Source organism: Stylophora pistillata, chromosome 4 (genome assembly GCF_964205215.1).
Source record: "Stylophora pistillata chromosome 4, jaStyPist1.2, whole genome shotgun sequence".
NCBI lineage: Eukaryota > Metazoa > Cnidaria > Anthozoa > Scleractinia > Pocilloporidae > Stylophora > Stylophora pistillata.
This window is the reverse complement of record NC_142522.1, coordinates 25695137-25723089: the sequence shown is the minus strand read 5'-3', so window position 1 is coordinate 25723089 and position 27953 is coordinate 25695137. Positions and strand designations below refer to the sequence as shown.

Sequence of the window (27953 nt, the reverse complement as noted above, 5' to 3'; positions counted from 1 at the left end):
TACGAGTTTGCTGCCTAAACGTACCACGTACTTGAAAGCTTTTAGTAGGTTCCACGGACTCAGTTGGTGCGCTTCCGGGGTTTTGTCGAAGCATCACCTTAAAAACCGATCGTCTCCAAACTGAGGTTTCACTGCAGTTCGATGAGCTGGCTTGAATGAACACGTTAGTATCCCGATACCCTAGGTTCTGACGGATGCCATTTGAGATCACTCATACATAAGACAAGAAAATAGCAGACATATCTAACGTTGGATTTTATCGAATTTCACCTCTCTTAATGAAAATGAGTAATTATGTCTTTAAAAATCATAATAAATTTCAAATTCATTTGTCAGCGTCATTACAAAAATAAACACAGTCCAAACATTTGCTATTTTCAGAATTTTTAACTAAAAGCTTCACAGCGATATAAAGTTTTGATATACTGTTGTTATTATGCATATTATGTTTGCTGTTGTTATTTTAAATTTGAAATATTTCACAGGAATAGTTAATTTGATCTATGATTGGTCCAGGTGTTTCTTTTCCGTTTGTTATTCAAACTTTCTTTTTTAGGAATTAGCATATATATATACTAATGTATTCTGTTTTCTCTCTCCGTTGTTGTAACCGTTTATTTGGACGTGATCGGAATAAAAGAAGCAGAAGTTTGTTTTAATCGTGCAAAAAACTTTAGATACAGCGCCCATATGACGATTTCACCGGAGCGCACCTTACTTTGTTGACGGTAGCCGTAAAACAAGCGAATGCTTGCTTCATTAATGGGTGTTCAAGCATCTCGTTAACCTCTTTATTTTCGAAATCAAGCGTGTATATTTGATTATACATGGTAAACTGTACTTTACCTGAAATCCCCGAAGGTTAGTGCATCCGCATTTGGTTGGGAAATACCTTTCCTCCCCCCACCCCCCCCTCCCCGGGAAAATTGGGTTTCGTATCAGGCGGATGCATGTGACTGATGCCGAGTCCGCCTTAAAAATGTTCGCCATCTTCCTTGAGCCTCGTGTAATTCAAAACTCGTCTTCCTTATTGCTTGGTACCTAAGGGCTTTGATGAAGCTAGCAAGTCTCGATACTTTTATGCTGTGTGCAATCGCAAAGATGTGTTTGTGCCCATGTATCATCAGCACCGCAACATACCTTATTTAGTAGAAATTCCCACTTGGGACGAGGCCTTCAAACGTTTTATCACAGGATACTGTTAGTAAAACCCCACTTAGCCATTCTTCATAGCAGTAAAAGTCATTGCGACACATAATAGGTGCCGCATGGATTTCATAAGTCGCAAACATAGCGCTAGTAGACTTAGCACAGCTTCACGTAAGATGGCGGTTGGAAAAAAGACACGACAAGACTGCCAACTGCAAAGCTGACAAGTTTGAGAGGCGGCCATGTTTGATTCGTACGAAGTAGAGCGACAATTCGATCAAAACAAAGATAAAATTTTTACAAGGAAGCATTGAGAATTCGGAGTTACAAGTGAGACAACTGATTCAACCTCAAAGACTAACTGAAATCTTTTACGAGTTTTCAAGACCAAAAAGGCGGATGAAAGTTAAATAAAAAAAAAACAAAAAAACCAACAACAACGAAGGAGTGAAGTTCCTGTTGTCTGATTACCTGATCCTCGACTGGAAAAAGCTCTCAAGCGGAACGTAACATATCTTAGTGAACTCGCAGGTTTAGCATCTACCAACTTATAATACTTAAAATAAATCAAACTCTGCCGGGGAATGAAATATTTCCGAGGTGTAGTCCAGTGGTCAGTGCGCTGGACTCTGGGTTAAACGGCCCGGGTTCAAGTCCTGGCTGGGGCCTAACGTTGAGTCCTTAAGCAAGACACTTCACTCACATTGTTTCGTCTTCTCGGATAGAACGTAAAGCCGGAGGTCCCGTCTCTTAAAGGGTAAGGGGTAAAAGACGTTAATTTCCCACGCACGAGATTACCGTGTGCTGGATGTCCTCCCCAGGGGTGGGTTGGGTGGGAAAACAGCAGGTCCACATCAGCTTATACAGTTGCCAATAAATTCAACCTGCTTGAACAAATAAACATGATGATGATGATGATGAGGTATGCCGTTGACGAAAGAAATATAAATAGCAAAATTGGCCATTTTAATGAAAGGCTTCGCCTTAACTATTTTGCAGTTACCTACGGCCTGCAGTTTGATCACGACAGTTAGGCTGGTGGTAGCAAAGGGAAGACCCTAACATATTGATTCTAATGTATGAGGACAGAATAAAGGTGAGAAATCATAATCCTAGTTTTTGTGAGAGTGTTAATCGGGCTATTTTCAAAGGCTTTGTGTACGATTTGCGGACGTACACGTCCAGAAGGCGAACTCGTGTAAACAAAACCGTAAGATTGTTAAATTTTACGATAATTTGAACACAGTTTGAGTCTTTAACAGTTCCCAAGGATTTGCATGTATGGCTAATAAGATTTTGTTTGTCACCATGCACCTTTTTCTTCTTACGGTTCTTTAATATCTAATCAACTGTAACATTTTATAGTGAAAAGTCACCGAATTTCCCCAAGGCAAAAATGTTTCAGTTTAATTTTGAAACTAAACCCACCAGAATTAAAGTGACCCTAAGGGCTAGAAAACCATCGCAATCAGAATAAGTTGGGGACTGTAGATAATCTCATTCAAGGGAAGGCTCCAGTGAGTTTTGATAGCCTACTAAATGTTAAGACAACAACGTATAACATTATTAAGTTTGACCAATCACATTGGATGAATTGGAGCAAAGCACATAAAAATCTAAACTAATTCGCATCATCCTGTGAAAAGTAACACAGAGAAATTCCAGAAATACACTCCGGTGTTCACAGTTCTTTGAGATTCACAGTTATGGTTAAATGTTATAAAATTTTATTCTTTTAGGATCCTGCCGATGATGGTGAAAGATTGCAAAGCTCATTGGTGAAAACATCTCTCCTAAAACATGTGACCTCATTGTCTGACAAATGTCCTTTAACACCATGAAGAGCTTGAATTACACCAACTTTACTTGATTTCAAGGAATAAAAGGAGACAGCTTTATTACAAAGGGTCAAGTAGGAGGATGGAAAGATTACTTTAATGAAGAACAGAACAAGTTTGATAAAATCTTCAGTGAAAGAGTTGGAGATATTGAGACTCTAGCTAAATTAAGAGGACTGCTGTCCCTGTAGTAGCCTGGAAATGGCATCAGAAACGCAAATCGTTATAACAAACATGCTTGGTATAGAAATGATGCCGCAATGCACACCCATCAGGAATCTAAGTATGAGTGTTGATGATAAAATAATCAGTATGGGCTAAAATTATTGGAGAAGATTATTAAAAATGTTAGTCTCTTCTGAGCCTGAGGAAATTTTTGTTTTGATATTAAATTTAATTTTAGTGATAACAGATTGTGTAATGTTGGGCCAGTTTAGACTCAAGACCCCCAGTTCCCTACCCTAGTTGGTGGCACATTCCCTTCCAGTCTATCAACTCTAAAAGCCAGAAAAAGTTCCACAGAAAAACAGCAAATGTTGGCCACCAACATGTGGGTATGCATGGAATTTCATTGGGCTGATAATTTACCTAGATTCAACTTTGATATGAGGCAAGAGTGTAAAGTATGGAAAACAGGAGCCAAATTGACTTGCAAAAATTCTTGAGGAAGGCTGGTGCAATAACACGGGTACAATGTACTTTATACATGTAAAATATTCACTGACATGACTTTCACTTCAGCTTAACGTTGAAATCAGACCCAAGCAAATACAAACATACTTGGATTGTCCAGGAAATGGCAAATAAGTGCTTTAAGACTTAAGTTGTTTAGTGGCTGTTCAATCAGGTAGACACTTTCTTGATGAATGATTGGGAATACAGCCAAGCTTTTCACCAAAAAAAAATTAATGGGAAATTGGAAATATTTAGCATCTTGAATATTTCAAGAATGTACAAATAACATTCTTTAATAGTGAAAACCAATCTTGTACATGTACAAATGAAGGTCATTGGTTCCTAAAATTAAAAAAAATTACATTGAGTTTACCAAACTGTCCTATGAAGGTGGGTCATATGTTAACAGTATCTTGTGTAAATGGGAGGTACTTGTAAATCCCATGGGAATGAATTCAGTACATATGCTGTATTGTATGTGAGTTTTGTCAAGCCAAAGAACAGTTATCACAAACACAGTTTTTTAGTCAGTACTCCTATTCTCATGAAGGAGATTATATAAGTGCTATGATCAGCACCCTCACTTAGCACCTTCATAGTACCAGTAGCGCGAAAGGCCTTCTTTACAAAGGCTTAATAAAATGTGTCATTTAGATCACATATCAACAGTTGGAGTTGAATAACAAATTGTAGCTATTTGTTGCCAGTCCAAAGCTCCCAAGTTGAAATCTGTTTCATCTTCTGATAAAACATGAAGCACTGGCCATTGGTCATGATGCTTTCTGAAGGGGACATAACCCCTGTGTGACGTGGTAGGGCACGTTTATAATTTAAAATAGTAATTAATCCTTATCCTCTCTTGGTTTTCTGTTTTCAATTCTGTTTGCCAAGTCTTTTACAAGAAACTCCAAGGAATCAGTCTCTGTCAACCTTTTGACTGATTCCCCTTTTTCAGCCAAGATATCTTCAATATTTCTGTAAAATATCATTCAACAAGCTCTAAGTAATAATCTAACCCTACATGTACCATTCAGGCTTGATTTCAACTGTGATTGAATTACAATAAACTCACATGGTATTTACATGTAAAGTGTTTGCTGTTTTGAAAAGACTGCATTATCATAGAGGATTGACATATTCTGACTTGGAGGAATTTCTTATCCCTTCTAACTGAATTATCTTCTTTGGCAAAATGGCTGGATATAATTTAACCAAAGGTAATATATAGTGTGCATGGACAGTGTGGAATGGGGGAGGGGGGGGGAAGAGGGTACTTTCTAGTGGTAGGCTAATTGGGAAGTGCTCTGGGACTCAATGGAGTCACATTGTTTGACTGAATTGATTATAATGGGATTGAATTTTCAGAGTTGCTAGAAAGGGCTTGCACCTTTTTAAGGATTTGTAGAGGTAAGAAAATTCTTTTAAGTAGGGATTAAAAAAATGGCAAGATCACAGTTAAGAGGTTGTCACTATATTATCAAAAGTGACTTGGATGGGGTCCAGGAGCAATTGCAGAATACCCGGCCTGTAATGTACTCATTATAAAATAATGCATTTATAATGTACTCATTATAAAACTGTTCATACATCGATAGTCATCAAAATTAACCCTCTACTAAACTTTATATAAAAATTAAATAGCAGAAATGCATCTGAAGGGAATGAGAACTTTCACCCAAGGGTCGGTGTTTGAGTTCACAAGAGTTCAGTTCTCTATTTCAGAGCTGAGCTCGATCAAGCTCAAAAGATGAAAAGCAAAGTTACCTGTTATCATTGTAAAACCATTCCAAGTTGTCGGCTATTAGATGATTATTGTTACAACCAGGACATTTGACTATAACTACTCCTTTGGAATAGGCCTGCTTACTGATAAGCTTCTGAGATCGTGTTTCACACACTTTACACGTGAAAACCAGATGAAACTTTTCACTCTGATCAATCGACCCCAGCGGTTTACAGCCGCTTTTCGTCGCCTCACTGCAGAGGTTACGTCATGAGTACAGCGCTCTTGTAGATGGAGATGTACTTAAAGAATTAATGAAACCAAAAGTTCTTCTTATTAAATGATTCCAAGATATTTGTCGGAAAACACGAGGCGACCTTGCACATGAGTTAGCCGCCATTTAAATTGATGCCTAAGTGTTCTTATATCACCAGCATTTTATGCCTCACTGATATCCGCTGGTGCGAGCGCGGGCTTGTGTCTAATATACATGAAGATGGCGGAGTGCTTGAGAGAGGCACTCCGTCTGCCCCCATATAATCTACTAAGTCTCTTCAACAGATCAAAGTCGTTGAAGATTATCTCCAAATTATATGCAAGGCAAGCTCAAGCGTCTGATGTTAGAAAACTATGCTCGATGGTAAATTTTTGCGGATTATGTTGTGACCCGTTGCGTCAGATGACAAGTTTTCAGAGAAACTATACTATATGTATCTTCAGTCTCTTTGAGTACTGAAAGTGTCAGGAAATGTATACACCCCAATTTTATCCAGCTTTCTTTTCTCTTCCGCTCTATGCTGTTAATTACCACCTGATTGGGTTTAATTTCCATGCAAAAATAAGCTACCCTCAACCTGCCACGAGAAGTTGTTTTTGGTTTTTTTTTTTCTTTTTTTTTTTGCACAGGTTGTTGGTTTGGGTAATCATTCCCTTCCTGACACACGCCATAGTGTTGGAATGCTTGTAGTTGACTGTCTTGCCAAGTATTTGGGAACTTCATGGCATTTCAATAAGCAATCTTTGGGTTACCTAGCAGTAACCAAAGTGGGTAACCAAAAGCTTATATTATTGAAACCCTCTGTGGCAATGAACCTTAATGGAAGGAGTATTTCAAAAGCAGGTATTCTAACTATTAGATTAAATATTCTTTAATCTTCGACAACAGTTTTGTGACAATTTTTTTTAGTGGTTTTAGGAAAAAAAAAGTGGTAATATCTGTAAGTTTGACCCTTTCCACTTTAACATCAGTATGTAAACTATATTCTCCATACGGTTCTCTATACATTTCCTAAGGTGCTGACAAGGAGAATTTGTTTACAATCAAGAGCTTTCTTGGTTGGTGATCATTTCCTCTATTCTCGCAGCCTTAATGGGTGATTCAGGGGAGAAATTAGATGCTTATCATTCTTAGGGATCCAAGGGTTAAACCTATTCTATGAGATTGATTAAACAAGGAGGAAGTTATCTTATGCCAACTTGAAGACGAGTTTTTGAAAAAAGTGTGAAGAATTTTGCCAACTTATAGGTCAGGCCAGAAGGACAGCCAGAAATGAAAGATCAGACAAAAGAATGAGATAGACATCAATTTCTCTTTTTAATGTAATGACCTTCAAAAAAGGAACTGTGGGATGTGGACAATTATAAACCTGATATATTTACTTACATATAAAAAAACTTGATTCATGTAACTGTTCCTTCTTATTTAGTCACAATATATAATGTGAACCCATCTGATGTTATTCTTGTTCATGATGACCTTGACAGACCTTTAGGGAAGTACAGTTTAAAACATGGAGGAAGTGCTGGGTGAGCTACCACATTCCAAGCACTACTTGCAATACTAATTAATTTAAATACTAATATAACTGAACTTAGAGTGTAAGGCTACTTATCAAACTGGTCAACGTGGTCAGCTGCTAGTCTAGAGTTTTTTGTAACATCATGGTTTCTATAGCATGAAGCAACCAGGAGTGTTGCTTCATTGTTCTCATCTTCTAGATTTTAAATGTTGTAAATTTTTAGTTACCCCAACCTCTGAATGGCAATTTATCTAGAATGAAAAATAGGAATTTTTAGTTCTGCACTAAATGTCAGTTTTGACAATGTAAAATGCTACATGAAGTTTAATTCTGTTCATTTGCGTGCAGAAATTTCAGTTTACAAATCTGTAACATTTTTTGCAGGGGTCACAATGGAGTAAGGTCAGCAATTGCATCACTTCACTCTGATGTGAGTTACTGCATATTTTATTTCTGTTTTGTGTTGTGATTGTGGACACCAGAAGAAGTAAAGAGGATGAAAGCTCAGCTGTCGAAATAGAGAGAAACAGTGTTCTTTCATCATAATTAGACATCAGATTTCTGAGAATTCCTTGAATACTACATAAAATTCTCAGTCTAGCTAAATTTCAATAGCCCAACTGATTTTTTATTCAGATATGCAGTCATTCAAACTTGCCATTACATATCTTTACAAAAACCCTGTGCTAGACCCTTGGCATGGCTGACTTTTATGCAGCAGTGTACTAGATGCATTATAACTGTACTAGATGCATTATAACTGTACATGTATTTCAAGAGAATAATCTATGTGGTGTCTTATTTGATATTTATTACACGACTCAGGCAGTCAGAGGGCCAATAACTAAAATCAACCAATCAATATGCTCTATTGCCGGTCCAATATTCTCTAAGTATTGGACCGGGCACTGTCCCGAATGGTCCCGAATGATACCGCACTTGTGTCCCTTTGAACTTCAGTCGTAGAATAAATCTCTTATTAACCAAGCTTGCTTGGGACCGTACTGGAAGAATATCGGCCCTCTGTCTTTTTTGTACGGACCGAGCGCAGCTCGGTCCGTACTGTCAAGACCTCGGGCTGATATTCTCCCAGTACGGCCTTCATGCTTGGTTAATAAGATATATGTATTCATTTCTTTATTTTAGAGCTTGAGGAGAGTTCGTGTAGGGATAGGAAGACCCAGCAAGAGAAATAATGTGACAGAATATGTCTTGAGCAATTTTGATCCATCAGAGATACCAGTCTTGGAAAGGACAATAGAACAGTGCTGTGAGGTCCTCATGAAGGAGCTTCAGTTATTAAGATCATAGAGGAGTGTTCTACTTTTATTAATGGAGTGAGGAGGCAGACTGCTTCTACTGTAATTATCTAGTTGCATCCAATGCTTTATTTATTTTTTAACAGCTCACCTGTGGGAATGAAAATACATAGAATAAAAGTGCTCCTATGTAACACTGCCAAGTTTCCATCAGAACTTTCAAAAAAATCAATTCCAGAAAAGGTTTACATTATTTGCCATATTTCTCTAATTTTCATTCACAAGGGAAAACTCTGGTGTCAGCTCAAAAAAAAAATGTTTCATTAGCAGTGTTGATGATGTTGTAACTGAGTCCCAGATGACTAAATTTACGTCACTTGTTTAAAGTTTAAAAAGAATTAAATGCTACATGTGATACTGATATCATTAATATTGCATTGAACTTAAGAGCAACAAGACATGTTAATTTTACTTTAAGGCTGAATATCTAATTACTCTCTATGTGACAGATTGCTTGGTTTTATTTGTTGTTTAGTTAAATTTAGGACATTTAATTTAAAGTAACATTTGCATGCAGTTGTGCAATAAACTCAACACTGAGTACCTTTTTTAAATGTACAAGTTTATTCTTCCTTTGGGACTTCAGTAAGTCAACATTCTCGTTTACCGGAACCCCCGAGCTTAACAGGTTGTTGTAAGACTGGCATGTAGTGTGATTAGAATAATTTCATGGCCATTAAATATAGTTACACGTAAGTGTCATGCTAAAAACGATTCTGTCTGGCATCAACGTGTGGTCAGGGTTACTCGACCTTTACATGACATAAACTCAGCTTGACCCATTGGCTCCCTAAGAGTGACTAGCATCTAATTTCTTCTTACAATATCACCCTTGAATCAAACATTTTAAGTTGTGAGAGTAGAGGAAATGATCATTAACTAAATGAGATCTTGATTGCTAAACAAATTCTCCAGATCAGTGCCTTAGGAAACGCCCTAGAACAGTATGGAGAATATGCATACTGATATTGGGGTGTAAAGGGGTAAGGAGTTATTCACCTTCCCTGAGTCCAAACCATAGGACAAATATTTTGTTACAATTGTTCCACTGGGTTTTATACCATCTTGGGGGAAAACATTTGGGCTAGGTTTCTTTTCCTCTTCTTTTTCTCGCTATTTCTCTTTTTGGGAATAAAGGCCAGTGCTCTTAGAGCTTACTCATAGATGCTTGGGGTTAAGAGTTTGAAGAATATTACTGATTTTAGAAGTAAATGGCTCTTGAAAGACTAGCATGAATTAGCAACATGGACAGCAAAATTGCTTTCTGAAAAATTAGATAACAACAACAGATAACAAAGCAACAAATGAATGGGTTTTGTGGGAGTTCAAGCGAAGCTTATAAAACACTTGAGGAAATTCAAACATTGCGTCTGACAGTTGCCATGTAATCACATGTTACAAAGGGGTTCTCGCAGTACTAGTTTGCAATCGATTAACCCCATCCAAGATTGAAAGAAACCTTTCTGAACCAGCAACCTAAGTGAGGTGAGAGCTGTTTATTGTTCTTCGATTCAGTGACCAAAATGTGGTCTACACTGTACGTGTCGAATTTTTCCAGCAGGTAAGGCGTGCATACATACATACATACATACATATAATTTTTGTTAAGGCAGGTCGGTTTGTGGCAACCCAAAGGCTGGTGTGGACCTGCCAGGAACTAAAAAGGAACTACTTAAATATATTGACAATTCTAAGGAAAAAGTAAAGAAATTTCAAGGACTTAAAAGTATAAAAAATCCGTTTGCTTTGATGTTATCACACAGGCCTCCTTTTCGAATTGAATGCGATCTAATATCCAGGAGATGTCCAGGAGATCTGTTAGTCTTTCCATGATATACATTTCTTGAAAATACTTTCAAGGGCGGAATCCATTCGCTAACCGTGGATCGAAATACTGCGATTGATAATTAAATAGCGCATCGTTAAGCAAAGCCGTTTTGATTGTGGTCCAATTTGAGAAATCGAAACGGCCTCACGGGTGGTATCTTTATGAAAAGGAAATTGTTTGCAAAAAGGTTGCATTTGTTGTATTTTATGTCAAAAGCAAGAGAATATAAACTGTAGTTTGTAGAACATAATTAAGTATCTTCTTCCTTTCTATCTTCGAAATCCACGGATTAAAGATGCCTTGGAAATCTCCTGCTAATCTGGCTAATATGAGGGTAAAAATGTCCTGTCTAATCAGCCTGATAATACTGACAGGGGTCCTGACAGGGGCTCGGTTGAGTCTGGGAACTATCGCTCACAGTGTCACACATTACATGCAATACGTATCGGTATTTTGAAGGGGTTCTCTGTATAAGAAATCATTCAACCCTGTGCGAACTGGAGAAAAAATAATTTTTGGTGTCAACAAGAAAGGAAAGGTGAGAGTTGTTTAATGTTGTTCTAGCCCTTTCAGTATCCAAAATATGCTCTACTAAGAACGCTTTACAAAGCGACACCCATTAGTTTAAACGCTAAACCTAAACTAGAGTCAAAAGTCGAAGTTATCGTTCCATGAGGACATCGCAATAAAGATGTATCTATTTATGGCAGATCGTTGAGCAATGTTGTTTTATTGGGGTCTACGTTGAGAAATCGTAAGGCTCATGTCATAAGGCTCATGTCACTCATGGGTCATAATTATGTATGGCAAATAGGTTGCTGGAGGGTTGCATGTCCAAGTACCATATGTAACTGACGATCCGCTTTTGAAAATGCATTTCGGGGCAGACAATATGTAAACAAATGTGTATCACGACAATAATATTAGGATGAATGCCCCAGTTACGGAACAAATTGATGTTTGATTATCAAAAATAACCTTTAGTGTGAAAATTCATTAACACAATTGGGTATGAAGGATCAAGTGTTAAAAAAAATTAATTAAAACACGAGTAACCTATTTTGAATTTATGCACACCGCCATATGTTGGATGGTGTGACGCTTCACGGTCTACTACTGCCAACAAAATATCTATTGTTTGAAGATAATGGTGACAAATACCAAAGGTCAGTCGATGAAAAATGGAGTCAACTTGGTAAATGATAGTTCGGATTGGTTTCGTAATTCTGGATTAAAGCTGTATTTCCCAAAGGAAAATTTAGTCATCCTCTAAGGATTTAGTCCTGTGCGAGTTAGCTGCCTGTACGTAATTGAAAGCGTTGAGCAGGTTCCACTGACTACGACTGACTACGTATTAAAGGCTAATGAAATTCTTTGCCTATGGTTGTGCTCTGCATGAGCTTGCATGAACGCCCACACAAATCCGTAGAGTTGCACGGTTATTCGTCTGGCTCGTGCCGGTCATTTCGTTTTCATTTGTTGTCGTTCGTAATTTTGGGCAAAAGCTGTTTATCCCGGACGAGAAGTGTAGATGAAGGTAAATGAAATGTAAAAGTGAGGTCTAACGGGACAATTTTAGACCTGAGAATTTGGGTTAAAACTCAGGGACATATTTTTTAACACTAACAATACGGTTCTCCTGTTGCAAGATACACGAAGGACAACTCAATTTGTAGTCAAACTAAATTTTTTAATTGAAATATGATGACAAACAACTTGAAAAACATGTTAGGAACGTTCTAAAGACGCTCTTAAAAAAAGGTGCATGTCTTACTTTTTGTGCTTACTCAACTTGAATAGTTTCTGGCACTCGTCTATCTATAAATTATCGCCTACGTTACAAACTTCCTGAAGTGAATTTTCAAAGTGTTTCTAACTTTGTTTAATCTCTATCTCTTAAGAATTATCTCAAAGAGGCATGGGTGATCGGACAGGACCTCCGAACTTTAAAGACGTCCTCCTTTCGCCCGGAAAGGTTGTAACAAAAGAAATGATAGACGTTCTTCCTAAATTGTCGGCCCGAAAGGAGGATATCTTTATTGTGTCATATCCAAGATCAGGTTCGTTCAATTTTCTTAAAATGTGAAAATCCTGGTAACCTGAATATATGATTTGTTCTGATGTATTGGGCCAACTAGGCAGGGGACAAAATTATGTAAATGATCTGTATTCCTTTGCTTCGTTGTCCTCACTGTGAATACTCTAGGGTTGTAGAGGTGAACAACAACGAAGAGCACGATAATAACATACTTTGTATGTACTGAAACAGGCTTAGTTTGGGTTTACAGTCAAACTAAGTGAAGCGTACCCCTCAGGATTACATTAACGATTTGATTATTACATACATACATACATACATACATACAGACAGACAGACAGACAGACAGACAGACAGACATACATACATACATACATACATACATACATACAGTACATACATACAGTACATACATACATACATACATACATACATAGGTTAATTGACCACTCCCCATAGGGCTTTTCAGGGCCAATACCCACCCATCCCACCCAGGGGAGGACAACCACCACACAGTAATCTCGTGCGTGGGAAATTAACGTCTCCTACCTCTAACCCAGCAGGAGACGGGGCCTACGGTTTATTCGTCCTTATCCGAGAAGACTAGAATATCTATCCATTTCTTGATTATAGAAAGGTAGCAGATTCTCCTCACTTATTTTAAGACCATGAGTATTGGTCCGGCTGGGGCTCGAACCCTCGACCTCCCGCACAACACAATCCGGCGCTCTAACCAATTTAGCTAACCGGGAATATTGAATATTGAACCCGCGAATCGTTTCAGCAGCGCAATAATGAATTGAATATTTGAACATGGAACCCGCTAACCGTTCAAGAATGCAATAATGGATTGATTATTTGAATATTGAACCCGATAGCCGTATTCGTTTTAAAAAGGCGCGGATCATTGTTCAAATCAGAAGTCCATTTCTGATTGGATTATGCGAACACGTGATGATGTATCAGAACCATTTCAACATGGCGCCAGACATGGCGGGAAAGGTGAGTTCGAGTGTTGTGCAGAACTTCTTGTAAATGTTGTAAATGGTATGTTATCGAGAGCTTTTTTCGCCTATTTACATCTTAACGAACTTGTAGAAATTCTTGTGTGTATTCGCGGTCGAAAAAAATAGATTACGGGCGAAGCCATCGCAAGACTTTTTCCATTTCGTTAATATTTGCGATCGACTGTTTTCGCAGTGTTTTTACAGTGCAGTTTGTTCATTTTCAGGATTCCTCGTCAAATGGAACAATCTTATTGGACTTCAGAAATGGACTTCTAATTTGAACAATGATCCGCGCCTTTTCAAAACGGAAACGGCTATCGGGTTCAACATTCAAATAATCAATCCATTATTGCATTCCTGAAACGGCTAGCGAGTTTAATAATCAAATAATCAGTTCATTATAGCATTCTTGAAACGACTGGCGGGTTCAATATCCAAATGATCAATTCATTAATGTAATCTTGAGGGGTACGCTTCACTTAGTTTGACAGTAAGACGAGAAGAGAACTGAAGAAATGTCCCGGGTATGGAGTGAGCCAAGAAGTAAATACCCAGATCGCGATCGACCCGAACCCATTTCCCAACGTCTTATTTCTCGTTCACCATTTCGCTTTGTCCCCTATCCCTAAAAGACAGGTTTTTTGTAAGATCGCTGTGTAACAAGAACAAGGATTTTACAAAAAACAATAACAACAAATGAGCAGCGACCAGAACAACTGTAACGACAGGAATACATGGAATTGCATTGTATTCGAGCAAGCCGACCTTCTGGTGTCGGTTTAGCTCGCTGTAACTTATTGTGTTCGTAAGAGTTAAACCAGAATTAGTCATTAATACTCTTGAAACCAGTTGAATGATTCCCCAATAGACGATTAAACACTGACTCGCCAATGTGCGAAATCACAGAAAATAAGTTTTAATACTAATATTTACTTCTCGTAGATAACAATGGAGTTTCTACGTGCGATGCTCGTTCGATTTCATGAATTTGAGTTTAAAGTTTGTGCAACCCATACAGAAACTAGGTGGAGCTGGCCACTTGAAAACAAAATAGACTTGAAAATTCCCTAAAATTGTGCGGGTTTCCGTTGAAATTGATCGCAGGTTCGACCTGGACTCAGGAAATAGTGTGGCAGATTCTTCATGATGGTAAAGTAGACGAGCGTCGATTGGATGAAAGAATGCCATTTGTAGAAGGGCTCATTGTGGGCATCAAATCTTACCCCTATACCGTGACTGACGCCGAGTCCGCCGTGAAAATGTTTACTAGCTTCCCTGAGCCTCGTGTATTCAAAACTCACCTTTCTTATCACCTGATACCCAAGGGCCTTGATGAAGCTAACAAGCCTCGATACATTTATGTTGTGCGCAATCCCAGAGATGTGTTTGTGTCCATATATCATCATTGCCGCAACATGCCCTATTTGGTGGAATTCCCTACTTGGGATGAGGCCTTCAAACGTCTTATTACAGGAGATTGTAAGTATAACCTATTTGACCATTTTTAATGGCAGCAGCATTAGGATCTATAGCAGAAGAATTTATGAATATGCGTTCAGTATTGAACAAGCGTGAGGTCAAGAAGGCTGAATGTGATTGAGTTCTTTTTTGCGTTCTTGCGAATGCCGACTTTGTCTCGGGCAAGAAAAAATTTGCGTGGCGCGGACTGACCAGGTTTGTAAATCTTCTACAATGTCGGTGATGGGCATGCAAAAAGCGGCAAAAGATAGTCAACTAAGGAAAACAAAAGCGGTCGTACCTACGGTCGTTTCGTACCCAAATGCAGTCGACTTGTACCCGAGTTTGAGTCGGTTCGAACCCAAACCGCCGGTCGATTCGTACCCAAACCGCTGGTCGACTCGGACATTTATTCGTACGTACATTTATGCGTACAACAAGTTAATAAAGTCGGGCGAGTAAGCTAGATGCAAATTTATGTTGAGTATACTTGTGACATTCATAAAAAAACTTAAATATATCCTAGCGCAAGGTGAGCGTGAAGTTTTTAACAGAAAAGTCTATTGTTTATACTTTGTGACCTTTTTTTACCAAAAACAGCCAGTGTAGGTGTGATATTGTTTCTCCAGTTATTTACATGTAAAACATACTTTATTAGTTTGGGTACAGAACGACCGAGCTGGGTACGAAACGACCGTGGGTACGGAACGACTCGTAACCACACGGACGACTTTACTAACCAAGCTTGTTCAGTTTAAATGGCTGGATATAAGCCTCGTTCTTTTCTTGCTTTTCTACACCGAAGCTGGCTTGTTTAATTTGAGAGTAGCAATCGCTGATTTGCGAGAAGTAGAACTTATTGCCTGACCGTAGAAGGTCTAGGTACGAGACTACTCGCAGTTCTAGTTAGAGTCGATTCACCAATTTGTAAAGCTTTGAAAAAAAAAATCAAGTTCTGTGCATGGGTGAAGTAACTTAGAAATACTCCCGAGAGAAATACAAAAAGCAAGATTTTGCATTTAAATTAAGGGTTTTGCCAATCCTATTTTGTAGTCACGCACGGCCTGCAGTTTGATCACGTGCTAGGCTGGTGGAAGCAAAGGGACGACCCTAACATTTTGATTCTTACTTATGAGGATAGAGTACAGGTAAGAAATCATAGTGAACCGTTTATAGCTCGTTTTGCTCTTGGTAATGCTTCAACAAATGAACCTTCCATTTTGCTCCGAAGATTTTCTTGCCCCCAACATGTCAGGTTTCTGAGGCATGCGTTGATCCACCCTCAAAGACCTTGTACATGGATTGTTCGTGTGAACTGATCAATCTTTAAAAAGAATAGTTGTGGTACAAAGCGGATATCAGAAATACAGTGAGCACAAAGGAAAATAGTAAGTTTGTTAATTTGCAGAGATTTTAAAGCAATTTGAAAGTGTGAAATATTGAAAGGACTTTAACGCCGGACGAAAGTTGGTTTGTCATCATTCAGCTTTTTTTCCTGACGTTCTTTTTTATTTTGGTAGTGACAGTAAATTTTACACTTAAACGTCACTGAAAAATGTTTACCTTTGATTCACTGTCTTAACTTGCCTGCAGTATTTCCATTTAAAAGTTATGACATTTTCAAATATTCATTTAGGATCCAGGAGGTGCTGTTGACAAGATAGCAAAGTTCATTGGTAAAGAGATCTCTTCTGAAACACGTGACATCATCATCCGACAAACGTCCTTTGACGCTATGAAGAGCTCGAATTACACCAACTTTACTTGGTTTGAAGGAATGAAAGGGGACGGCTTTATTAGAAAAGGTCAAGTGGGAGGATGGAAGGATTACTTTACTGAAGAACAGAACGAGTTGTTTGACAAAGCCTTTAGTGAAAGAGTAGGAGATCTTGAGACTCTAGCTGAATTGAAAGAATTGCTGTCATTATAGTGACCCGAAAATGAAACAAATGCAAATTGTAATTAACCTTGACTTAGCTTGAAGAGTACCTTAAGTTAGCAATCTGATTTTGATTTTCAGAATGACGTTTACGGCAAAGATAAACCGCTGAAATGAATTGAACTCACCTCTCACTGATTTGTTCTACTTATTCCTAAATCAAGCCTCTCAAAAAAGAGGACACATGTAGCTAAAAACTGCTAGGAGAAGAATGTGTATATTTCCCTTTGGGTCACTAAATCAGTTCAACTTGGACCTTTTTCGTAAACAGCCGCGACTTTGGTAGCACAATCAGATAGTACTTTCTTTCAAGGCACAGAATTTTTTTTCATGTCCTGTAAGGTGTACGGCAAAAGTGATCGATGTGCATGTTTGTGCAGTGTGTAGTTCTCTCCGCTCTCAAAATGACTATTAATTGCGATGTTCATGGAGGAGGCTTTGACTTTTCCAGAAGGCACATTTTTTTGTCTCACTTTTTGGTATTTTCTGTCATCCAGGCCCCATTTATTGCAAAATCAGTATTACAATTTAAAATTATATAAAAAAAAAATGATATGGTACATATACTGTATCTATATTTTTTTACTTCCACACTTTTGTTGTATTTTATGTAAAAAAGCAAGAGAATATAAACTGTAGTTTGTAGATCATAATTAAGTATATTCTTCCTTTATATCTTCGAAATCCACGGATTAAGATCCTTTGGAATGCTCCAGCTACTCTGGTTATTATGAGGGTAAAAATTTCCTGTCTTAATTCAGCCTGATAATGCTGACAGGGGCTCGGTTGAGTCTGGATACTACCTCTTCACAGTGTCATACTAATGCATGATGCAATACGTATCGGTATTTCGAACCGGAGAAAAAGAATTTTTGGTGTCAACAAGCAAGGAAAGGTGAGAGCTATTTAATGCTGTTCTTTCCCTTGATAGAGACACCAAAGGTAAATTAAGAGGATTGCTGTCACTGTAGTAGCCCGCAAATGAAAACAGATATGCAAATCGGTATAACACTGAGTAGAGTAATGAAGTTCGTCCGCAACGCGCACTCATCAGGAATTCAAGCTTGAATGTTGATCATAGAATCATCTAGTAGTGGCTGTGATTATTGAAGATCTTGAAACATGCTGGTCACATCTATTAAGATATTCTCCAAGGAAAAGTTTGGATTTGAATTATGCGACGGCGGATGCCACTGAAATTATTTTGAGATGCTTATCGTCCTATGTAGTGTCACCTAAAAGAACCGAAGGTTAAACCCTCAGATCTAAGTAATTTGCTGACTTAAACGATATAATATCTCTCTCTTTTTACGCTGCGCGGATTAAACCTATTAAGATATTTCTTCAGGAAAATATTTGTTTTTAAAATCGTACGTAGTCCTGAAATGGTTGTGAGATGCTTATTGCCTTCTGCTGTCTTCCGTAGTGTCACTTCAAGAACTGTAAACAGATATGATGTGCAAGTAGCTTTAAGCAAGAAATCACAACAGGAGAGAACTCAACTGTGTATCGAGTTTGAATGTCCAACTACTAAGACACTCCGAAGAAACAATAAGTAGCACCGGCTAACATCGGGTCAAAATTGAGTGAAGATAGGAATGCTAGCTATATTGTTACACTCATTCAGACCGCTCACTCACTCATCTCGACAACGTATGTGGCTTCGCTTCCTGTAGGATGCAGAAGCCACAAAAATCAAAGCCTCTTAGGTTAGCAATCATTTTCTCTGGTCGCTAATCTTAAGAAATGATTCAGGAGTGTAACCACAAGGAGAAATAAGATGCTAGTCGCATTTAGGGTTTAAATGGTTAATGAGACAACGCGAGAGTGGGAACGAAAAGACGAGAAAAGTTTAGTTCGGGTGGGGTTGACGTGTTTTTACTTCACTCATTGTTTAATTTTATGATTCGTGATCAAGCGTGCGGCACGTTTAGTTGTCTAACACTTTTTTCAAAAACATTTTTTCTGTTAACTGGTCGCGGGAATTATTGGACATCTGCGCCTCGGTTTTCGGTGGGAAAACAGAACGGTTTCCATAGATATCGTTCTTGGGTGCCGTCTTTAAATGACGAGCACTCCCGGGTAAATCACGTCATATAGATTAAGGTTTCAAGTTTGTCAAAGGATTTCTCAGCTCACGTTTCCTCTACCCCTATGTGATCGTAGAGGAAGAGCTCTGAACGACTAAGAAATATGATTGTAAATCATAAATCCTGCGTTATTCATAGAACCGTGCCAGTTCTGTGCACAGCACATGAGATGCACCGATCTATTAGAGAGTACTTGGATATTCTGCAATAGTCTGAAGAGCAGGCGTTGCTTTCCCCGCTTACTCAGGCAAATTGAAACGAGCACGAGAAGAGAAAAAGGAAAGCGTGACGATTCTATAGATCTACCTGAAAGGGGGGAGAGGGGCGCAAATTACTTAAAGCATAATCAGTTTCTTAAGTAAACTTAATGGTAGTCAGCTCTGCCCCCCACCCTCCCTCCCTTTCCCCGTTTTTCAGGCGAATTGGGACAAACACGGCAAGACAGAAAGGAGAAGGCTTTACACTTGTCGATTAAATAGATTAAATCAAATCTTATCTCCTTAAACATACGTAATAATTTACATGGCTATGCAAACTGGTTGACGCGAGACAAGTTAAAGTGGTTTATGATCTGATCATGTTGTTATTTAAAAAGGAAGACAAATTTCTCCCGTTAGACGGAAAATTTTAGGCCTGTCTTTCGGGCGTGATGTACGTATACGATAGCTCGGTTTCTCTTCAAAAAAAAACTGACATGGGAAATGCTTCAGTCAAGACCCCGAGATTATATAATGACATGTCGTGACATGGAAGTCTAGAGAGGGGAATCCCCTAATTATAGCATGTATGCATTCATATTCATCCAATACTTTGGTATAAGTATCATGCGTGGTAAACATGAATGAATTTTGCAAAAATAATCTGTGAGAGGGTCTTAATGGATGAACTGTCAACCGTCAAATGGCCAAAATATTAGCCGTCCACCGTCATAAACGCAATATCTTTACCGTCATCCGGCAAATAACTAACCAAGTCAAGGTTAGCCGTCAAATGTCTCAGATATCCTTAATTAAAGAACGAAACGATTGCCTTAATTGGGGTCAAGTCTTGTTGCTTATAAATAATATAACATAATCACACAAACAAAATACATTTCTAGCTTCTAGTCGCGAGTAAAACTGGTAGCGACAGAACTTGCTTCCAGTGTGGAAACACTTCCGGTGTCGAAAACGCTAGTCATTTATCAATAAAAGGTGTTATAAATTGGCAGTTCTTTACAAGCGCATCTTTGTAAAAAACTACAGCAAAATTCGCTTTATAAACGACATTCCAAAAATTTAACCGTCAACCGGCAAAAGGGCTTAAATATTAGCCGTCCACCGTCATAAACGCAATATTTCAACCGTCAACCGTCACTGAACGTGACCCCTCATTGAGACTCTCATGTGATGCTTGATTACATTTGCTCCAATAGAAAACCACAGAACTGTAAATAAGAGAATAAACGACCTCCGTGAGGACGCAGAGAAAAAGAATTCGGCCAATACCCAGCCATCTTGACATGCTTGGTTAATAAAGCATATTTATTATAGAGCTGGAAGCACCTGCGGGCAAGATGAAGCGAGTCCTAAGTTCTAATCGTTTACCTGAGCGGGCAGGAGGGGTCCAACATACCCGCTTTGATTCCGCATCAGAAAAAAAGTGCGTGAAACGAACTTACCAAGTTGGTAACTTTGGGCAATTTCGGCAACGAAGTTGCAAAAAGCGGCAAAAGACAGTCAAAACAAAGAAAAAATTAAACTACCCTCTTGGGTTTATTAATTATTGTGCTACAAACAGAGTTAGCTTTCTTTCCGGCTCTCGAAATAAACAAGTCATTCTTGATTCTTATTAAATCGAAGTCTTTTTGTTACGTAATAAATCCTATATTGACCATGCTTGTTCAGTCATGATGGCTTGGATATTAACTCCCACAAGTGATTGACCCTATACTGTGACGGATATTGATATACTCCCACAAGATATTGACCCTATCTTATCCCTATACTGTGACGGATGCTAAGTCCGCCGTTAAAGTGTTTACCAGCTTCCCTAAGCCTCGTGTATTTAAAACTCATCTTCCTTATAGCTTGGTACCGATGGGCTTTGATGAAGCTAACAAGCCTCGATACATTTATGTAATGCGCAATCCCAAAGATGTGTTTGTGTCTATATATAATCATCGTCGCAACATGCCCTATTTGGTGGAAATTCCTACTTGGGATGAGGCCTTCAAACGTCTTATTACAGGAGATTGTAAGTATAACCCATTTGACCCTTTTCAATGACAACAGCTTTAGGATCTAACCAACCCAAACATGACCACCTATGAAACTAATTACTCTCTACCATAACAAGCGAGTAAGATGTCTAACACAGTAATAAGGAAATCCGCGAACCGAGCCAAGTTCAAGCACACTAAAAATAAAAGATCAAAACTAGAAATGTACCAAAACAATACGTAGACGCAAACCTAAACGAGGCCCCGTCAGTAAAAATACTGACGGGGCCTCGATTAGTCTGGGTACTGCCTCTTCATTGTCATGTTCGTGTAATGATGCATTACGAGATGGCGTTGTGAGGAGTTTTCGTTGTAATAAAGGCTGATAGTTTCTAAAGAAACTGTTTGGGGCTGCGTCGGTGGGGGTAACGAAATAATTTGAATATATCAACAAATAGGTTTATATACTACTGCAATTGATGAAAAATGAAGTCTTGCAAATAGTTCTTATTGGTTTCGTAGTTCTGGGCAAAGGCTCTTTGTCCCAGAGGAAAATTTAGTTATCCTCTAACGATTTAATCAGGTACGAGTTTGCTGCCTAAACGTACCAAGTACTTGAAAGCTTTTAGTAGGTTCCACGGACTCAGTGGGTGCGCTGCCGGGGTTTTGTCGAAGCATCACCTTAAAAACCGATCGTCTCCAAACTGAGGTTTCACTGCAGTTCGATGAGCTGGCTTGAATGAACACGTTAGTATCCCGATACCTTAGGTTCTGACGGATGCCATTTGAGATCAGTCATACATAAGACAAGAAAATCGAAGACATATCTAACGTTGGATTTTATCGAATTTCATCTCTCATAATGAAAATGAGTAATTATGTCTTAAAAAATCATAATAAATTTCAAATTCATTCGTCAGCGTCATTACAAAAATAAATACAGTCCAAACATTTGCTATTTTCAGAATTTTTAACTAAAAGCGTCACAGCGATATAAAGTTTTGATATACTGTTATTATTATGCATATTATGTTTGCCGTTGTTATTTTAAATTTGAAATATTTCACAGGAATAGTTAATTTGATCTATGATTGGTCCATGTGTTTCTTTTCCTTTTGTTATTCAAACTTTCTTTTTTAGGAATTAGCATATATATATACTAATGTATTCTGTTTTCTCTATCTGTTGTTGTAACCGTTTATTTGGACGTGATCGGAATAAAAGAAGCAGAAGTTTGTTTTAATCGTGCAATAAAACTTTAGATACAGCGCCCATATGACGATTTCACCGGAGCGCACCCTACTTTGTTGACGGTAGCCCTAAAACAGGCGAATGCTTGCTTCATTAATGGGTGTTCAAGCATCTCGTTAACCTCTTTATTTTCGAAATCAAGCGTGTATATTTGATTATACATGGTAAACTGTACTTTACCTGAAATCCCCGAAGCCTTAGCGCATCCGCATTTGGTTGGGAAATACCTTTCCTCCCCCACCCCCCCCCCCTCCCCGGGAGTTTTGGGTTTCGTATCAGGTGGATGCATGTGACTGATGCCGAGTCCGCCTTAAAAATGTTCGCCATCTTCCCTGAGCCTGGTGTAATTCAAAACTCGTCTTCCTTATTGCTTGGTACCTAAGGACTTTGATGAAGCTAGCAAGTCTCGATACGTTTATGCTGTGTGCAATCGCAAAGATGTGTTTGTGCCCATGTATCATCAGCACCGCAACATACCTTATTTAGTAGAAATTCCCACTTGGGACGAGGCCTTCAAACGTTTTATCACAGGATACTGTAAGTAAAACCCCACTTAGCCATTCTTCATAGCAGTAAAAGTCATTGCGACACATAATAGGTGCCGCATGGATTTCATAAGACGTAAACATAGCGCTAGTAGACTTAGCAAAGCTTCACGTAAGATGGCGGTTGGAAAAAAGACACGACAAGACTGCCAACTGCAAAGCTGACAAGTTTGAGAGGCGGCCATGTTTGATTCGTACGAAGTAGAGCGACAATTCAATAAAAACAAAGATAAAATTTTTACAAGGAAGCATTGAGAATTCGGAGTTACAAGTGAGACAACTGATTCAACCTCAAAGACTAACTGAAATCTTTCACGAGTTTTCAAGACCAAAAAGGCGGATGAAAGTTAAATAAAAAAAACAAAAAAACCAACAACAACGGAGTGAAGTTCCTGTTGTCTGATTACCTGATCCTCGACTGGAAAAAGCTCTCAAGCGGAACATAACATATCTTAGTGAACTCGCAGGTTTAGCATCTACCAACTTATAATACTTAAAATAAATCAAACTCTGCCGGGGAATGAAATATTTCCGAGGTGTAGTCCAGTGGTCAGTGCGCTGGACTCTGGGTTAAACGGCCCGGGTTCAACTCCTGGCTGGGGCCTAACGTTGAGTCCTTAAGCAAGACACTTCACTCACATTGTTTCGTCTTCTCGGATAGAACGTAAAGCCGGAGGTCCCGTCTCTTAAAGGGTAAGGGGTAAAAGACGTTAATTTCCCACGCACGAGATTACCGTGTGCTGGATGTCCTCACCAGGGGTGGGTTGGGTGGGAAAACAGCAGGTCCACATCAGCTTATACAGTTGCCAATAAATTCAACCTGCTTGAACAAATAAACATGATGATGATGATGATGATGATGAGGTATGCCGTTGATGAAAGAAATATAAATAGCAAAATTGGCCATTTTAATGAAAGGCTTCGCCTTAACTATTTTTGCAGTTACCTACGGCCTGCAGTTTGATCACGACGGTTAGGCTGCTGGTAGCAAAGGGAAGACCCTAACATATTGATTCTAACGTATGAGGACAGAATAAAGGTGAGAAATCATAATCCTAGTTTTTGTGAGAGTGTTAATCGGGCTATTTTCAAAGGCTTTGTGTACGATTTGCGGACGTACACGTCCAGAAGGCGAACTCATGTAAACAAAATCGTAAGATTGTTAAATTTTACAATAATTTGAACACAGTTTGAGTCTTTAACAGTTCCCAAGGATTTGCATGTATGGCTAATAAGATTTTGTTTGTCGCCATGCACCTTTTTCTTGTTACGGTTCTGTAATATCTAATCAACTGTAACATTTTATAGTGAAAAGTCACCGAATTTCTCCAAGGCAAAAGTGTTTCAGTTTAATTTTGAAACTAAACCCACCAGAATTAAAGTGACCCTAAGGGCTAGAAAACCATTGCAATCAGAATAAGTTGGGGACTGTAGATAATCTTATTCAAGGGAAGGCTCCAGTGAGTTTTGATAGCCTACTAAATGTTAAGACAACAACGTATAACATTGTTAAGTTTGACCAATCACATTGAAGGAATTGGAGCAAAGCACAAAAAAATCTAAACTAATTAGCATCATCCTGTGAAAAGTAACACAAAGAAATTCCAGAAATACACTCCGGTGTTCACAGTTCTTTGAGATTCACAGTTATGGTTAAATGTTATAAAATTTTATTCTTTTAGGATCCTGCCGATGATGGTGAAAGATTGCAAAGCTCATTGGTGAAAACATCTCCTAAAACATGTGACCTCATTGTCTGAAAAATGTCCTTTAACACCATGAAGAGCTTGAATTACACCAACTTTACTTGATTTCAAGGAATAAAAGGAGACAGCTTTATTACAAAGGGTCAAGTAGGAGGATGGAAAGATTACTTTAATGAAGAACAGAACAAGTTTGATAAAATCTTCAGTGAAAGAGTTGGAGATATTGAGACTCTAGCTAAATTAAGAGGACTGCTGTCCCTGTAGTAGCCTGGAAATGGCATCAGAAACGCAAATCGTTATAACAAACGTGCTTGGTATAGAAATGATGCCGCAATGCACACCCATCAGGAATCTAAGTACGAGTGTTGATGATAAAATAATCAGTATGGGCTAAAATTAATGGAGAAGATTATTAAAAATGTTGGTCTCTTCTGAGCCTGAGGAAATTTTTGTTTTGATATTAAATTTAATTTTAGTGATAACAGATTGTGTAATGTTGGGCCAGTTTAGACTCAAGACCCCCAGTTCCATACCCTAGTTGGTGGCACATTCCCTTCCCGTCTATCGACTCTAAAAGCCAGAAAAAGTTCCACAGAAAAACAGCAAATGTTGGCCACCAACATGTGGGTATGCATGGAATTTCATTGGGCTGATAATTTACCTAGATTCAACTTCGATATGAGGCTAGAGTGTAAAGTATGGAAAACAGGAGCCAAATTGACTTGCAAAAATTCTTGAGGAAGGCTAGTGCAATAACACGGGTACAATGTACTTTATACATGTAAAATATTCACTGACATGACTTTCACTTCAGCTTATCGTTGAAATCAGACCCAAGCAAATACAAACATACTTGGATTGTCCAGGAAATGGCAAATAAGTGCTTTAAGACTTAAGTTGTTTAGTGGCTGTTCAATCAGGTAGACACTCTCTTGATGAATGATTGGGAATACAGCCAAGCTTTTCACCAAAAAAAATTAATGGGAAATTGGAAATATTTAGCATCTTGAATATTTCAAGAATGTACAAATAACATTCTTTAATAGTGAAAACCAATCTTGTACATGTACAAATGAAGGTCATTGGTTCCTAAAATTAAAAAATTTTACATTGAGTTTACCAAACTGTCCTATGAAGGTGGGTCATATGTTAACAGTATCTTGTGTAAATGGGAGGTACTTGTAAATCCCATGGGAATGAATTCAGTACATATGCTGTATTGTAAGTGAGTTTTGTCAAGCCAAAGAACAGTTATCACAAACACAGTTTTTTAGTCAGTACCCCTATTCTCATGAAGGAGATTATATAAGTGCTATGATCAGCACCCTTACTTAGCACCTTCATAGTACCAGTAGCGCGAAAGGCCTTCTTTACAAAGGCTTAATAAACTGTGTCATTTAAATCACATATCAACAGTTGGAGTTTAATAACAAATTGTAGCTATTTGTTGCCAGTCCAAAGCTCCCAAGTTGAAATCTGATTCATCTTCTGATAAAACATGAAGCTCTAGCCATTGGTCATGATGCTTTCTGAAGGGGACATAACCCCTGTGTGACGTGGTAGGGCACGTTTATAATTTAAAATAGTAATTAATCCTTATCCTCTCTTGGTTTTCTGTTTTCAATTCTGTTTGCCAAGTCTTTTGCAAGAAACTCCAAGGAATCAGTCTCTGTCAACCTTTTGACTGATTCCCCTTTTTCAGCCAAGATATCTTCAATATTTCTGTAAAATATCATTCAACAAGCTCTAAGTAATAGTCTAACCCTACATGTACCATTCAGGCTTGATTTCAACTGTGATTGAATTACAATAAACTCACATGGTATTTACATGTAAAGTGTTTGCTGTTTTGAAAAGACTGCATTATCATAGAGGATTGACATATTCTGACTTTGGAGGAATTTCTTATCCCTTCTAACTGAATTATCTTCTTTGGCAAAATGGCTGGATATAATTTAACCAAAGGTAATATATAGTGTGCATGGACAGTGTGGAATGGGGGAGGGGGGGGGGGAAAGAGGGTACTTTCTAGTGGTAGGCTAATTGGGAAGTGCTCTGGGACTCAATGGAGTCACATTGTTTGACTGAATTGATTATAATGGGATTGAATTTTCAGAGTTGCTAGAAAGGGCTTGCACCTTTTTAGGGATTTATAGAGGTAAGAAAATTCTTTCAAGTAGGGATTAAAAAAATGACAAGATCACAGTTAAGAGGATGTTACTATATTATCAAAAGTGACTTGGATGGGGTCCAGGAGCAATTGCAGAATACCCGGCCACCTCATTTACCTGTGTCGGAAGGCTTGGAAGAACAAAGCATAACACAATAGAGGCTCTTCTTATTCAATGACATGTAAATGAGTGGCCGGGTATTCTGCAAATTCCAGCCTGGGGTCTATAATTTGCCAAAGGATATACTATAATGGGTTAGGGGTTCTGAGAGGCCAGTGGCACATGCTCAGCATAACGTGACCCAAGTTTCCTCACCCTCTCCCCCCTTTCCCCGCCCCAGGCCTGGAATCTCTTACAACATTTCCACAGCTGTACTCATTATAAATGAATGAAGGCTGATAGTTTCTAAAGAAACCGTTTGGGGCTGTGTCGATGGGGGTAACGAAATAATTTGAATATATAAACAAAGTTGAAATGGTAAATTGGCCACCATTACGATTATAAAAGCTGACGTTTCGAGCGTTAGCCCTTCATCGGAGCGAAGGGCTCATCATAAAACTGTAATGTACTCATTATAAAATAATGCATTTATAATGTACTCATTATAAAACTGTTCATACATCGATAGTCATCAAAATTAACCCTCTACTAAACTTTATATAAAAATTAAATGGCAGAAATGCATCTTAAGGGAATGAGAATTTTCACCTAAGGGTCGGTGTTTGAGTTCACAAGAGTTCAGTTCTCTATTTCAGAGCTGAGCTCGATCAAGCTCAAAAGAATAAAAGCAAAGTTACCTGTTATCATTGTAAAACCATCCCAAGTTGTCGGCTATTAGATGATTATTGTTACAACCAGGACATTTGACTATAACTACTCCTTTGGAATAGGCCTGCTTACTGATAAGCTTCTGAGATCGTGTTTCACACACTTTGCACGTGAAAACCAGATGAAACTTTTCACTCTGATCAATCGACCCCAGCGGTTTACAGCCGCTTTTCGTTGCCTCACTGCAGAGGTTACGCCATGAGTACAGTGCTCTTGTAGATGGAGATGTACTTAAAGAATGAATGAAACCAAAAGTTCTTCTTATTAAATGATTCCAAGATATTTGTCGGAAAACACGAGGCGACCTTACACATAAGTTAGCCGCCATTTAAATTGATGCCTAAGTGTTCATATATCACATGCATTTTAAACCTCACTGATATCCGCTG

General features: G+C 38.4%; 3 protein-coding genes and 3 pseudogenes across 12 annotated transcripts; 4 read left to right on the top strand and 2 right to left on the bottom strand.

Annotated features, from left to right (window-relative positions):
• The first annotated feature begins 946 nt into the window (after window positions 1–946).
• Window positions 947–3396, top strand: LOC148733038 (sulfotransferase 1C2-like; annotated as a pseudogene). Its single transcript, XR_016000366.1, has 3 exons — window positions 947–1200; window positions 2149–2245; window positions 2889–3396. The product of XR_016000366.1 is annotated as a sulfotransferase 1C2-like (transcript).
• LOC148733037 (DNL-type zinc finger protein-like) lies at window positions 2854–5806 on the bottom strand (annotated as a pseudogene). Its single transcript, XR_015999905.1, has 2 exons — window positions 5427–5806; window positions 2854–4637 (listed from the first exon to the last, which is right to left on the bottom strand). The product of XR_015999905.1 is annotated as a DNL-type zinc finger protein-like (transcript).
• Window positions 5807–5858: 52 nt separating this feature from the next.
• Window positions 5859–9051, top strand: LOC111343599 (putative peptidyl-tRNA hydrolase). 2 transcript variants are annotated; one of them, XM_088756790.1, is made up of 5 exons: window positions 5859–6025; window positions 6292–6433; window positions 7092–7191; window positions 7569–7614; window positions 8331–9051. In XM_088756790.1, the coding sequence occupies exons 1-5, from the start codon at window positions 5876–5878 to the stop codon at window positions 8493–8495; spliced, it is 603 nt and encodes a 200-aa protein (XP_088612916.1). In that variant the 5' UTR covers window positions 5859–5875; the 3' UTR covers window positions 8496–9051. The 2 variants fall into 2 exon arrangements, with proteins under 2 accessions (XP_088612916.1, XP_088612915.1); XM_088756789.1 differs by having other exon boundaries at window positions 6292–6505.
• A 1662-nt stretch (window positions 9052–10713) lies between these two features.
• LOC148733036 (sulfotransferase 1C4-like) lies at window positions 10714–17426 on the top strand. Of its 6 annotated transcripts, XR_015999900.1 has the most exons (6): window positions 11469–11868; window positions 12233–12391; window positions 14481–14855; window positions 15888–15982; window positions 16066–16222; window positions 16471–16609. XR_015999900.1 is itself a non-coding variant. In XM_088756749.1 (5 exons), the coding sequence occupies exons 2-5, from the start codon at window positions 12250–12252 to the stop codon at window positions 16762–16764; spliced, it is 906 nt and encodes a 301-aa protein (XP_088612875.1). In that variant the 5' UTR covers window positions 10714–10869; window positions 12233–12249; the 3' UTR covers window positions 16765–17426. The 6 variants fall into 6 exon arrangements, 4 of the variants coding, with proteins under 4 accessions (XP_088612875.1, XP_088612876.1, XP_088612874.1 ...); XM_088756749.1 differs by lacking the exons at window positions 11469–11868; window positions 16066–16222 and adding an exon at window positions 10714–10869 and having other exon boundaries at window positions 16471–17426; XM_088756750.1 differs by having other exon boundaries at window positions 11468–11868; window positions 16066–16614.
• Window positions 17427–17596: 170 nt separating this feature from the next.
• Window positions 17597–25000, top strand: LOC148733035 (sulfotransferase 1B1-like; annotated as a pseudogene). The gene is made up of 4 exons (XR_016000365.1): window positions 17597–17668; window positions 20825–21098; window positions 23802–23898; window positions 24542–25000. The product of XR_016000365.1 is annotated as a sulfotransferase 1B1-like (transcript).
• A 589-nt stretch (window positions 25001–25589) lies between these two features.
• On the bottom strand, window positions 25590–27923 carry LOC148733034 (DNL-type zinc finger protein-like). Its single transcript, XM_088756796.1, has 2 exons — window positions 27534–27923; window positions 25590–26287 (listed from the first exon to the last, which is right to left on the bottom strand). Exons 1-2 carry the CDS (start codon window positions 27890–27892, stop codon window positions 26155–26157), a joined length of 492 nt encoding a protein of 163 aa, XP_088612922.1. The 5' UTR covers window positions 27893–27923; the 3' UTR covers window positions 25590–26154.
• Between the last annotated feature and the right edge of the window lie 30 nt (window positions 27924–27953).